Source organism: Lasioglossum baleicum, chromosome 16 (assembly GCF_051020765.1).
Source record: "Lasioglossum baleicum chromosome 16, iyLasBale1, whole genome shotgun sequence".
Classification (NCBI taxonomy): domain Eukaryota; kingdom Metazoa; phylum Arthropoda; class Insecta; order Hymenoptera; family Halictidae; genus Lasioglossum; species Lasioglossum baleicum.
Window position 1 is genome coordinate 10,626,595 of NC_134944.1, and position 13,831 is coordinate 10,640,425.

Consider the following 13,831-nt stretch of genomic DNA (forward strand, 5'->3'; position numbering starts at 1 on the left):
TTCACAATACCGACCACAAGTACTTGGACACTTCTCCATTTTTAGTTCTATCAACATGTTGTTGCGATTAAGATTATTCAAATGAGGTGTCACATCTGTGACATAAAATCGAAACGTTTAGTTTCACGTTCCTCAATTTGAATATAAAATTCATCTGACGACAGTAATCACAAAGACAATATCATTTAAAATGTATGGGAGATTTCTTCGCGAACTCGATTTATTTTACTCAATTTTCCACTACCTTCTCGTATAATTGGAGTTCAATCTTATCGATGAAGACTAATGTGCTCAGCTTGTCAAATCGTTTTTCGATTACTGAGGTAAATCCAATTTTTAAAGAATCTAAGGAAAATTCTGGCGATGTCAAAACGCACGTTTTTGTGGCCAGACGGTATCTCATCTTCGTGAAATTAGGCGTCCATCAAACTTTTCCTCGTTAAACGAAATTTGAATTTTTATAACTTTTTACTATTTATTGCTCACTGTATACGTTCGATTAGTTTTTATTTATCTATTGACCTATATTCACATTTTTGCAAATCATACACATCTTTCGACAGACCAAATTCAGCCTTTCGCAAATCAACGTAAAGCATTATGACACGATTTTGGGTAATGCAAGACCACCACATAATCCTATGACCAAGAAAATGCGTGAGTTTGTTGATCGAACAAGATACACTTCACTATTATTAATAATATGTACTATCAAAAATTAAATTCTCTGAGCATAAAATATCAATATTTTAAACTATAAACTGTGTCAGACACACTGGATTTATATACAAAATAAAAAGTTTCTATTTTAATTGAGTAGAAATGTCCTCTTTTGTTTAATAATTCCAATAAGTTCTAAAATCGAACAATAGAATTTTTAGATTCCCGATATGCTTCAACTGTTGATATATCTGTCTCAAATGATTTACTGCATGAAAATGCATCTACTGATTTATATTCAGACTGCGGATTTTATGCATTCCCGATAAAAATTAATTTATGTAATATAAAACTATGAAGACATTACAAGATTTCAAGAATGTTATATTATTTTCGATTTGTTAAAATTGTTAGAAGAAGCTACATGCTGTCATTTAATTTACGTTTCTCACAATCAACATAGAAAATTTTTATTTTGCATTAAAATTCACAGTGTGGTCAAAATAATTATTGTGAATTTTACATTACAATATTTAAGAAATTTTTGTAGAAACACTTGATTTGCAATCTGTTAAATTTGGTCAGAAAGGACGAAATTGCAATACAAAACCAACATTTCAAAATAACAAAAATAATCATTCAACTGCTTTACATTTCTCAATGATCTCTTTCGCTTCCGAGTAATTATATTTTCAACACTTTTTTGAAATGCACCCTTTCGACGTTTCAATACCCGGCGTAGAACAGATAACGATTGACACAGAAAACGTGGGATGGAAATGTGTCAGGTCTGGCATACAATCCTTTCCGAAACCACGAATATTTCTAGAGGTTTCGACATTCTGCCAATATGAGCTTACTATAATTATAATTCTGAACTTTGTTTTGCTAAAATTTTATAAACACTAACTTGTCCCAAAAGTTCGATTTCCAATTTAAATTCAGGATAGTCTTCAGCAATCTAAACGTCACAATTAACTAACAGGAAAGTTTAAAAAAGAATAAAACATTCACGACCAGATGTTCGCACTGTTCGTACGTGTTCGTGTCAGTATTTGCGAAAATGTGAATAAGGTCTGCAGAACGCCGTGCTTGGAGTGCGAAACTGAAATTACGAAACAACAGTGCAGGATATATCCTGAGGATTTAAAGCTGATCATATTTAACTGTTTAACATTCCCCAATCATCTTTTTCACTTCCGAATAATTATATTTTTAATCATCACTGCATCCACCCTTTAAACTTTCGACGTATGATCACTCAACTCGGAACAGAAACCGATGGGCACAGAAAACGTGGGTCAGAAATATATCAGGTATGATATACAATCCTTCGGATCGCAGTGTTGCGAGCATTCATCGGTTTGATATCAATTTCATCGCCTGGACCGTGCTGTTGGGCCTTGAAGACGCAAGCACCGGTCATTTGCCCAATGCAAAAATACAATCCTTTGGATTTCGCACAGCCTGCAACTCTGATCCTCGCACTGTTTCCAGGCTAGCTTGGTATCAGTTTCATAGATACGACCTACGTCTTCGTGTCGGTCGAAGACAAGTATCATTTTATGAGAGAAGGTTGTAGTTAGAACCCCCATAAATTCCTGAGTGATGCGTGTCGGAGCACATACGGTGGGTACAGCTCCACCGGGGTAGGATCCGGTGTCCGTAGAGGTTGTGGGGACTCACCGATCATCGTAGACGAAACCGGCGTGCAAGGTGTTGCAGTAAAGGGCCGTGGCGACGAGGGCGCAGGCTAGGGCTAGGATATCCATGTCACATCGTGGCGAGGACGGTGGCGGCGGCAGCGATGTCGAGGGTAGCGGCGGCCTCTTAACTTGTTGCACGTCCGCGGGCCTTCCTCCTCCACCACCTCCACAGCCCCTCCTCCTCCACCTCCTGATTCCAGCGGCTCGTCGTACGGCGGTCGAGACGTCCGCCGGACGGTCCAGTGACCGCCGCTCTGACGCCTGCCCGGATGTATCTCGCCCGGGACGAATGTCGGTGACACGTCGCGAGAAACGAGCCAGTAATCAAGCCGCAGCTTCGCCGAGCCGTGACGCTTTGCTCCGCGTCGCGACCAGGACGAACAGGGGTTATCTTCCGATTCGAACGTCGCACCAGTTGAAAAGGTGTCGGCCGGAACAGAGCTGGGTCTCAGCTCGCGTATTCAGTGAACAGGCTGCTCCCTGTACAGCTGGCACATCCGAGAGATCTCTTCGGTGGAACGCGGAGGAGGAGGAGAACGCTGGTGATCGCGCGCGAATCTTCTCACTTAGCGCCCGGTCGCTCTAACCACTTTCACTCGATTTACCCCAGACGATTGATCCTCTTCTCGCGATCACTGATCAAACCGGGGGCTGCAACGACGACGCGGACAACGCGGCTGGCCAACGGGGATCTTTGCATCCCCTATCGGACAACGACTCGGCTTCGTTGTTGTTGTCGACGAGTGACAACAGACACGTGAAGCGTAAACGATGATCGGCCAGTGGAACCGTTCGCGGCGGTCACCAGAGAACGGTAGCTGCACACGGCGCGGTGGACTCGACGGACAAGCTGGTACAGCGGCGAACACTGGCAACGAGGACGAACGGAGATACTGGTAGGCGGCACTGTGTACCCGCGACGCGGCGCATGTTCCGAATGCGGAACGCAAACTGTCGCGCGCCCCCCGAGGACGAGCGCTTTATACGAGCGGGAGACGGGCATCGATCGGACGGGCGCTTGCGCTTACCCGCTCCTCTGCTCTTCCTCCTCCTGCCTCCTCCGATATGCTTCCTGGTCCTCCTTCGTCACTTCTACTATCCTCTCTTCTATTCCCTTCTATTCGCCTCTCTCTTCTCTTTGCTTCTATTCTATTCTCTTCGCTCCTCTTCGCTGCTCGCGAGACAGCCTGCTACGACCGGCCGCGAGCACGTCTCCGACTACGACCAGCATCGAGACCACGACCACGACCGCGACCAACGGACTGGATTAACCGCAACTCCGCCGACGGTGACCGATAGCTGCCCCTTTTGGAAAATGACGCGTAACGCCGGGACTACCCCGTGGGCTAGCCCCATGGGCTTGCCTCATGGCTGCAATCGCTCCACGACTTCAGCGGATACACCGTCTTGCCACGTACCCGCTACCTCGCAGGACCTCTGGAAGGATAATGTTGCCGCCCGGCTAGTGATCGCGTGCTTCGCTGCGGTGTCTTCACTCTGATGGCCAAACACGAGTTGATGAATTAATATCCAGAGGATAAGTGAAAATGGGCGCGATGTTTCATGGTGATTGAATGATACGGTTATATTGGGTTAGGAAGTAATGCGAGTTTGCTTTGAGACCTTCGGAGGACGAAAGGGTTCCTGGAGATTCTTGGAACTCCCGGTATATTCGAGAGTCTCGAAATGTTCGAGAACCTGATGTCTTGCCGACCCGTGCTGACTGTGAGGCATCCGACATTTTCGGAGTCTCGCGCACCCCTATCTACAACCTGTAGAATGACTATGAGGATTGAAGGTACTGACACATTGAGCTCACGGTGGTACTGATACGTTCGATAATGATACATTATATTATATGTCTTGTTCTCAATGATAGTACTGTAGTCATGCTTGTCATGCTTCACATCACAACGTTCAGCGCGTATTGAACTTGAATTTGGCGCTCTTCCATCGTCTATTTGTCCCTAATTATTCTTCTATTCTCATATTGTTTCGTTGTGCCAAAGCATCGAGAACGTTTTTCGCATAGCGCTCAAAAGGAAAGGTAAATTCTAACAAGGTCTTATCTAGGAAAATGCCTGACTACAAGAAGAAGAAGCGGTCGAGATCTCGTTCACGAGAGAATGCATCATTATCACTAGACTGCGGATCTATATATGCAACATAAAAATGTTCTGCATTGATTGTGGGAAGCAGAAGTAACACAAATATTGATTTTATCTCCTAATGACTTTGTTACAGTAAAAGCAATATTGCCATGTTCTTAAATTTTTCTAATTTCTTACTGTTTTATATTTCACCCAACAGGTTTTTTCGCAAATGCATAAAGATTCGCGGTCTAGTTAACATGTTACATAGAGAGGAAATACTGATGCATATACGTTCGTTCGGTTTTTGTGATTTATTCTACTTTAAAACACCGAACGAACCTATTTGTCAACCCAATAGAACATGCCACTTGAATAACTCGGTTGGTGTTGGTAATAGAAAAGATGTACCGGACGAAATTTGCTTGGTTTATAGGTGGCATAATCTCATGTTAATAGCTTTTTACCATGTGGACGCGTAGAGGACATGTGAAGGTCAATTCCGTTATTTTTTGTTTTTAAATAGAATGATATTATGTATGAAACCAACCAGTCCAGTCTTATTTTATTATATTATCGCATTATCTACAACTAAATTAATAATTGCTAATAACACCGTAGAATTAGTACACCTAAACACTTTAAAAGGCTATTGTCTTCAGTATATTCGAGCTGAGATTCCCGAATTGTGAACGCGTTAACAAGTACAACAGGTGTGACGAACGAGCGTTGCCAGTGATTTGCGTGTCTATTACGAGTAATTATGTTCGTGTTTCTATTGGATGATGCATGCTGTTAATAATGGGAGTGTAACAATAGTGGAAGCGATTGAGGAGTATAAATGTTAGGATTCTTGATTGACTTATTATTCACACGTAGATTCACCTTCTTGCCAATTTTACCATTGACACCTGTATATTTTTCAGTCTTAAATCTTCTTAATATATAAAAGTGGATGTTTGTATATATATGATTAATAGACTTCGAAACTGTTCGACCGATCAACATGAAACTTGGCACATATATGTATTTTTTCATGGAGGTATTTACGCTGTTTTTCTTTTTTTTCTCTTTTTTATAAGACCAAAATCTAAATTCTACTCACTCTTAGCACGGGCGAAGCTGTGCCGGGGGCTGCTAGTTTAATATAAAATTAGATTTTTAGAACCATCGGTAGAGCACGTGACGTAGGACGTATTAATAATAAATAGAAAAATACGTTTGCGTAGACATCAAATAGTGTTTGAAGACGCATATAAGATCCATATTAGTCGTGTATTGCAATAAATAAATGACTCCAGTTTGTTTAAATGGAGAGGAATTGAAAGAACCCATGCACATTGATGAAATACGAAATTACAATTTACTAGAGGTGTGCGGGTACCCGAGTTTCGGGGCCCGATTTAAAGTTCGAAATTTAAAAACTTAAGGGGATCTTTTCCAGCAGACGCCGCTCGCGCGTGAACACTCATACACCGCTAGACCACGTATACGTACGCGAGGATTGCAAAGGTCCGGGATTCCACTTCTGATTTCTCTATAGTGCAAAGACAGGTTTTTGTAGTAGTCAAAATCGCTAGATGAAAGATCAATCTAGGGCGCTGTTTGCCTCAAAAGTTCTTCTTTTACGTTTCCGAGCAATAGTTTTGCAATATTTGGCTGCATGTTGCCCGTCAGATGGCGCTGCAGTCACGCCGGCGTAATAGCCTCTCCGACGGGCAACATGCAGCCGAATATTGCAAAACTATTGCTTGAAAACGTAAAAGAAGGACTTTTGAGGCAAACAGCGCCCTAGATTGATCTTCCATCTAGCGATTTCGTCTACTAAAAAAACCCCGTCTTTACATTATCGAGAAATCAGAAGTCGAATCCAGGACCCTTGCAATCCTCGCGTACGTATACGTGGTCTAGCGGTGTGCGAGTGTTCACGCGCGAGCGTCGTCTGCTGGAAAAGACTCCCTTAAGGTGAAAAATTATGTTCCCAATGCAGTACCGACTCCCGAATTTTAAATCGAGTCCCAAATTGTGTTTCGGGTCCCAAATCAAGTGAAAAAACCCGAAAAAGTTACCGGCCCGAACTCAGCCCGTATTTTCGGGTACCCTCACAGCCCTAAAATTTAAAAAAGAATATAAGAAAGACCAGGAAGACGAACAAAAATAAACTCACAAGTGACGCGTAGACCCCCATTCGATGACGGTTGGACACTGTCTGAAGTCGCTCGAGGTGTCAATGATCTCACCGCACCTCCATCAGCCGTCGTAATCGAGGTGCATAACGTTTGCGACCTGCAACCACGATAGGAGATTATTCTATTAGACTCGCGTGATGTATGTAGGTCGGGGAAACAAAGATCCTGAAAACCACTCTGCGAGCTGATTCCCAGAAATCCCAGGAGATAGAAACCGATCGTTGTGGACCGCTGTTGATCACTGGCACAGCTCACTGGTTTTAGGTGGACCACCGATTTCACCGACAACATATGGAAGGTCCAGATGGCGATCCATCTAGATATCGAGCGAGAGGATCCGGTGAACAGGACGACAGTCTTTCCATTGGTAAAGTGAGAGTCCTTTGTCAGAGAGAAGCCCGGTGCGCTTGTCACTAGTTCATCATGTCGCACCTTATTTATCAGTGACGGGCATCCCGCTTCAATTAGCCCCGCACCGGGATTAAATTATCGTAAGAGATGGGGATGGGGGAGAGGATGGAGAGGGGTTGGTGCATCCTGATAGGGGGTATCGACCAGCATCCATTTCCGGCACGGTGCTGCGAACGATAAGGTAGATAGCGATCGCGAGCGAACGGATGGAAAGGGCTGACGCGGAAGGCAAGAGTAGTAGACAACAGGTGCTGAAGGGATTCAGAGATTTCTTTTGAGCGCGGCCCGCGCGCGTAGCAGCACGTTATTAAATACGGTTTCGAGGCATGTAACTCTGTCCGCCGTTGTTGCTGTTTCAGCCCCCGTGCTCGCTCAAATTACCACGATTAATCACTATAGTCGCGAATAATTAATTGCGCGCAAGGGGCTGCGTGAAGCGTACATTCATCACGAGTATTGTTTTAACCGTGCCAGTTACGCCCGGTGATAGTATACTTAGCGGGATGGCGTGTATCACTGGTTACAAACGAAAGACAGTCTGTTCGAACTCGCAATTATTTTAATGCGCACGCGAGAATTAAAGTCGTCCGACTGCACCGGTTTAATGGACAGTTTTCGCTCGGAATCGACTATTTCACCGCTTAATTGCCGGCTAAATTACTGTCGTTATTTGTATAGGTTAAATTAATTTAGATAGAGTCGAATTCTTCAGCATAAACTGTTTCTTACCTCTGTGCCCATTTCTTTATTAGATCCTAGTATAAATAACTTGCAATTTAAGTTTTAAGTCGCTATCAAATCATATCCTGTTCGTGTTACGCAACATTGTAGCTAATATACATATAATGAATTTAATGGTTTCGGCTCAGAGTTCGATCATTTATAGAAACCAGCAAATGTGCAATTAATTAAACATGTTTCTCGACGTTTCGATCCTTATGTGGATCATTCTCGAAGAGACATTTTTTGCGTTTGCTGTGACAACAAAGAACTCAGAGAAATAAAAGTAGACGTATTTGATATTTTTAAAAATGCTATTCAATAATACCATAATTTACCCCCACCCCCACCTCCTGAGGGTGAGAGAGGGAATCATTTCAAAATCTTCAATGGGAAACCCTTTTTTATAGCAAATCGTGGTTATCCATTGATTTCTCCATTTGATATATCAACCATTGATTTGATATTATATCAAATGGAGAAATCAAAAGTGAACCAAGATTTGCTATAAAAAAAGGCTGCTATAAAAAAGATTTGCTATAAAATCAACCATTGATTTGATATTATATCAAATGGAGAAATCAATGGAAGATTTGCTATAAAAAAAGGATTTCTCTTTGAAGATTTTGAAATGACTCCCTCTCCCACCCTCAGGAGGTGGGGGTGTGGGTCAATTATGCTGTTATTGAATTGATATTTTTAAAAATATCAAATACGTCTACTTATTATCTTATTATCTACTTATTTTTCTGATCTGATGTGTATTTCTCGAGATATCTCCCCAATATTCAACGATTTTTTACCCATTTCGATTTTTGTCCATTACAGCGCCATCTGTGAACCAAAATGCAAAAACTCCTACGTCAAATTTGTGTATTTTTTTTCTGGAGAATCCAAATCCGCAATGAAAGATGGGGGTTCCCATTTGAGTTTTTTATCTTGTCCCACACCTACCCCCAGGGGGTGGCGGTGGGAGGTCGAGTTTGGTATCATTGGATGTCCCCCTACGCGACGAACAACTTTCATTACCCACTTGTTTTGATCCGATGCATAGTTCTCGAGATATTTCAATGTCTTGAGATAAATCGTCCACCCTGTATATTCAATTTTCGATCGAGAAGAATTCACCTTTATTGTAGCTAATTATGGAACAGCGTCGCGCGACCGATTAGTCTCGAGCGGGCACGAGCGATCAAACGAGTCGGTAGAGAAAAGAAAAGAGCAATCGCGATTGAACCTCTAATCAAGCCGGCCGCCACTTAGCTCCTCGTCGCATAAAGCACGACGCGTGGATGTCGCGGGTAACGAGGACCGATCGAAAGTCAGCGGCGCGGGTGCGGGTGCGGCGGGTCCCGGAACGGAGCACGGGTAAACAATTCCGCGCACGGAATGGGCAGCAGGCGATTATATACGAGGGGAAGGGTCGAGACCATGGGGCGACGTATATTACGGCGCACGTACACGCAGTCCCCTCCAACCCTTTCTCCCTTCCAATGACCTTTGTCCACCTTCTTCTGTTGCCTCATCTCTGCGACCCCAGATGGTTGGATCCCTCGTGACTGCCGACGCACGTGACTCCACAGTCACGAGTCCCGTATTTCCTCCGACTGACCGATACCGACGCAACAACGAAAATACTGTTCGTCTGCAAAACATGCCAGGTGCAGATGAAAAGTTCGCCAAATGATTGCTTTCGTCCAGACGTCGTAATTGTTGCAAGTAGAAGTCTGATAGACGTTTATAATGTGTGCACTCTTCTCTTCGACTTCTGAATTATTCTACGGCACTTCCCCGTGTGCATACCAAATGTACATAATTTTTTAATTTTATTGTTGAAAGATAGAATATACAATCATTTCTAGAAAGTCGGAAGTGTAAAAAATAGGAAGTAGCAAATCTTATCTTGTATTCCATCCTTTTAATGAAATATAAAATATAAAATATGCAAATATAAAAGTATAGAAGGAGGAAGTAGCTGATCTTATATTCCACCCTTCTAATCAGAACAAAAATAATTTCTAGAAAATGTAAAAGTATAATATAACAAAAAAGCAGCAGCTAATCTTATCCTATATTCCACCCTTTTAGTACAATATAAAATATTAAAATATAAAAGTGTAAAAGGAGAAAGTAGCTGACTCTATGTTCCACCCTTTCAATATCAAAACGAAGAAGTATCTAGAAAATACAAAAGTATTATATTTTGTACCGTAATATAAAAATTATAAAAATATGAAAATGTAGAAGTGTAAAAGGAGGAACTAGCTGATCTTGTACTCCACCCTTTTAATCAGGACAAAGATAATTTCTAGAAAATATAAAAGTATAACAAAAAAGAAGCAGCTAATCTCATCCTGTATTCCACCCTTTTAATGGATTACAAAATATAAAAATATAAAAGTGCAAAAGAAGTAAGTGTTCCACCCTTTCAATATCAAAACGAAGGTAGTATCCAGAAAATACAAAAGTATTATATTTTATACCGTAGTATAAAAATTATAAAAATATGAAAATGTAGAAGTATAAAAGGAAGAAGTAGCTGATCTTATATTCCACCCTTCTAATATCAGGACGAAGATAATTTGAAAATATAACAGTATAAAAATAGGGGGTAGCTAATCTCATCTTCGTCGCGTTGTTACGTGCGAAAAAATCACAGCTAACAACGTTGTCACTCAAACTACAGTTTTATCTTTAATAGTTTCCGAGATAACTTCTTGAGTGCCAATTTCCAGGGGGGGGTTGTTTCACTCCATAAATCTGAATTTCCGATAAAGAAAATACGTGTCCCTTATTTTTGGCTGAACCTGCGAAGTTTCATCAAAGTCGGAGGGAGGCGGTTGCGTAATGTTCCTTGATAGGATTTTCTTCCGTGACTACGAACTTTTTTCACACCCCGTGAGGATCTCGGTGATACTTGAAGCGAAGAGACATTGATCTCCGAGGATCGATACAACGTTTCAACACGAGTGTCGATTTGATAAGTATCACCTGATCACGGAGTGATTATTGTACTACCACTCAGCAAAATTATACAACATCAAAGTAGGTAATCTAATCTTCTATGAGATTTTATTAATCTTACAGAAATGTTAATTGCTTGTACATGTTTTAATTTATAAAAAAATGTAAGAGTCTAGGAACTTGCATAATCGTAAATTTAAGCATTACTTTTATAAACTAATTTTAAACCTTAAACCAATGAGGCTAACACGATGCCATAGAAATATTTGTTTTAAATGAAACCACCCCTTTCTAAACTCTAACGGTGATAGACCCTTTCATTGGGAATTCAGTGACTATAATTACTCAAGGAAACGTATAATATCATTCAAGATCTTTTTAACAATTGTTAAAAAATATTACTTCCCGCATCTGACTAAAATGTTGTACAGTTAAGACGAATGAATTTTTTCATTAAAGATCGAATTAAGACAATATAATATAGTTGCATGAAATCCTTATGACAGTTCAATTTTTACTGTCACTTTACTGTATTACACTCCATCTTAAAGTTTTGCTCTGCTACATATAATAGACGTTGAATAAATACCCGCCACCTAAGTATGTGCCTACCTGTCAGGGGATGTCCGTTGTTCACACGCATTGCACACGCACGTGTGGTCACCCTACTTGTCACTCACTCACCAGGAATACACACGGTGTCGCATTCAACTCGTGCGTATCTAATCGTAGAAAGTGTAAGTACAAATGATATGGTATTATCGAAACAGTTTAATGTCTTATTAAAACGAATCTAACACAAGTTGTATGGGAAGAAAAGGGCTACAATCTTAATTATTCCTTATGGATAAAAACCCTTTCTAAAACAGACTTCAAAATCAACTTTGCTTACTAACGAAGCTTTGTGCATGTACAGTAAGGAGCATAACTGATTCCACACACTTTAAATCAGAATAACTTTTATATGAATGGACCAAACAACTTCAATTTCTCTGTAAGGCTAGAAGACTTAGTTTAGCAAATGACGTCTAATAAATAAGTTGAAAAAATGCATTTGGTCGGAATTGTGAAAAACAATACTAAAAATTGATTTTTACAACTTTTTTAGCTGGCCCAATAACGAAAATTTAAAAAATGTGTTTTGTCAACTGGTATAAATTGTATACGCTCTGAAGATTTCATTGAAATTGGTTCATTGGTTTACGAGTTATAATCGATCAAAATTGGTAAAAACGCAAAAATCTTGAAAAATTGCAATTTTACCACTTTTGATCGTTTATAACTTGTAAGCCAATTAACTAATTTCAATGAAATTTTCAGAGCGTATATAATTTATACCAGTTAACCAGACACATCTTTTGAATTTTCGTTATCGGCCCAGCTAAAAAACCTGTAAAAAAATCAATTTTTACTATTGTTTTTCAGAATTCCGACCAAATGCATTTTTTCAACTTATTTATTAGACGTCATTTACTAAACTATCACTTCTAGCTTTACAGAGAAATTGAAGTCGTTTGGTCCATTCACAAAAAAGTTGTTCTGATTTAAAGTGTGTGGTATCCAGTTATGCTCCTTACTGTATATAAATTACTTACGTCTACAGGCACCTTCTAAATTACAGACACAGGTAAAAATCTGAAAAATTGTCATCTTTACTTCCTCCTTCAATTGCGACCAATAGCAATTTTCAAAAGAAAATTATTTACTACCTAATAAATTAATCCTTCTAACATCTCAAAGAAAGACTCAAACCGGTCGGTCCAATTTTAGAAGGGCTAACCCTCTTGATTGACTATTATTCATGTAGATTGTAGATTCACCTTCTTGTTGAAATTCGAAATTCGAAAGGGTTTACTGTCTTGATTGACTTATTATTGACGTAGATTCACTTTCTCGTTGAAATACGAAATCATAATTAATTACGGGTGTGCGGGCAAATGAAAAATGATTTACTACCTAATAAATTAATCCTTCCAACATCTAAAAAAAAACTCAAGCCGTTCGGTCCAATTTTAGGAGGGCTAATCCTCTTGATTGACTTTTATTCACTTGATTGACCATTATTGACGTAGAATCGCCTTCTCGTTGAAATACGAAATCACAATTAATTAGGGATGTGAGGGTAAATGAAAAATGATTTACTACCTAATAAATTAATCCTTCCAATATCTAAAAAGACTCGATTAATTCTTCCAACATCTAAAAAAAAGACTCGAACCGTTCGGTACAATTTTAGAAGGGCTAACCCTCTTGATTGACTATTATTGACGTAGATTCAATTTCTTGTTGAAATACGAAATCACAATTAATTAGGGATGTGCGGGTAAATGAAAAATGATTTACTACCTAATAAATTAATCCTTCCAACATCTAAAAAAAGACTCAAACCGTTCGTTCCAATTTTAGAAGGGTTCACCTCTTCAAAGACTGTACGAATACTTTTTACATTGACTGTATCTAACACGTACCATTACTTTGTGCAGGAGTGTGGGTTAAAGCGACAACATTTAGTAACCCAGCCAATATATGTAGTCATAGCAATATGTAGCCGGAGCAGCAAACGGATCAGCGTCAAGTGGAAGGGGAGCGCGAGTGTGATCGCACGGGCGTGCAAGTAGCCGCTTCCTGGAAAAGCCCGCCTCCAGAGCCCCTGGGTAGGCTACTTATCGAGCAGTATTTCCTCGGTAGATCGAATCGACGGTATCCGTGTTGTGTTCGTGCGGCGGCAGGCGCGACATGTTGTGTATCGACGGGGGAGGGGGGGTTTAGCGCGTGCGCTCAATCGCGACAACGATCCACTAATCAATTAGATAACCAGCGTACCCAGCGGCCCGGAAAAAAAATGTTGCTTTCGTACCGAAAAAAATATGACTTTCCGGTAGCTGTAATATAGAACTGAGGGGGGATTGAGTAGATCGCGTTGGGGCACGCCATGTTGGCGGCGTAGGGTCGCCCGAGGTATACCGAGGGGCTACCCTGTTATTTGTCTCACGCGCTGCTAGATTAAGATAATGGGGCTAATGCGGACCCTCCAACGCGCAGAACCGTAGTTGTTGCGACCGGTGACCGGCGATGCTGGCCGGCCGGACAT

At 40.8% G+C, this 13,831-nt stretch overlaps 1 protein-coding gene and 1 long non-coding RNA gene across 2 annotated transcripts in view; both read right to left on the reverse strand.

Annotated features, from left to right (window-relative positions):
* Tmtc2 (Transmembrane O-mannosyltransferase targeting cadherins 2) overlaps nucleotides 1-3,321 on the reverse strand; it is a 547,199-nt gene extending 543,878 nt beyond the window's left edge. The window contains exon 1 of the mRNA XM_076440509.1: nucleotides 2,347-3,321. Coding sequence (XP_076296624.1) covers nucleotides 2,347-2,432 — 86 coding nt within the window. The 5' untranslated portion in view covers nucleotides 2,433-3,321. The remainder of the gene's footprint in view (nucleotides 1-2,346) is intronic.
* LOC143216931 (uncharacterized) overlaps nucleotides 1-13,831 on the reverse strand; it is a 157,137-nt gene that overhangs the window by 110,738 nt on the left and 32,568 nt on the right. The window contains exon 4 of the long non-coding RNA XR_013010679.1: nucleotides 6,624-6,742. This is a non-coding gene — a long non-coding RNA (uncharacterized LOC143216931). The remainder of the gene's footprint in view (nucleotides 1-6,623; nucleotides 6,743-13,831) is intronic.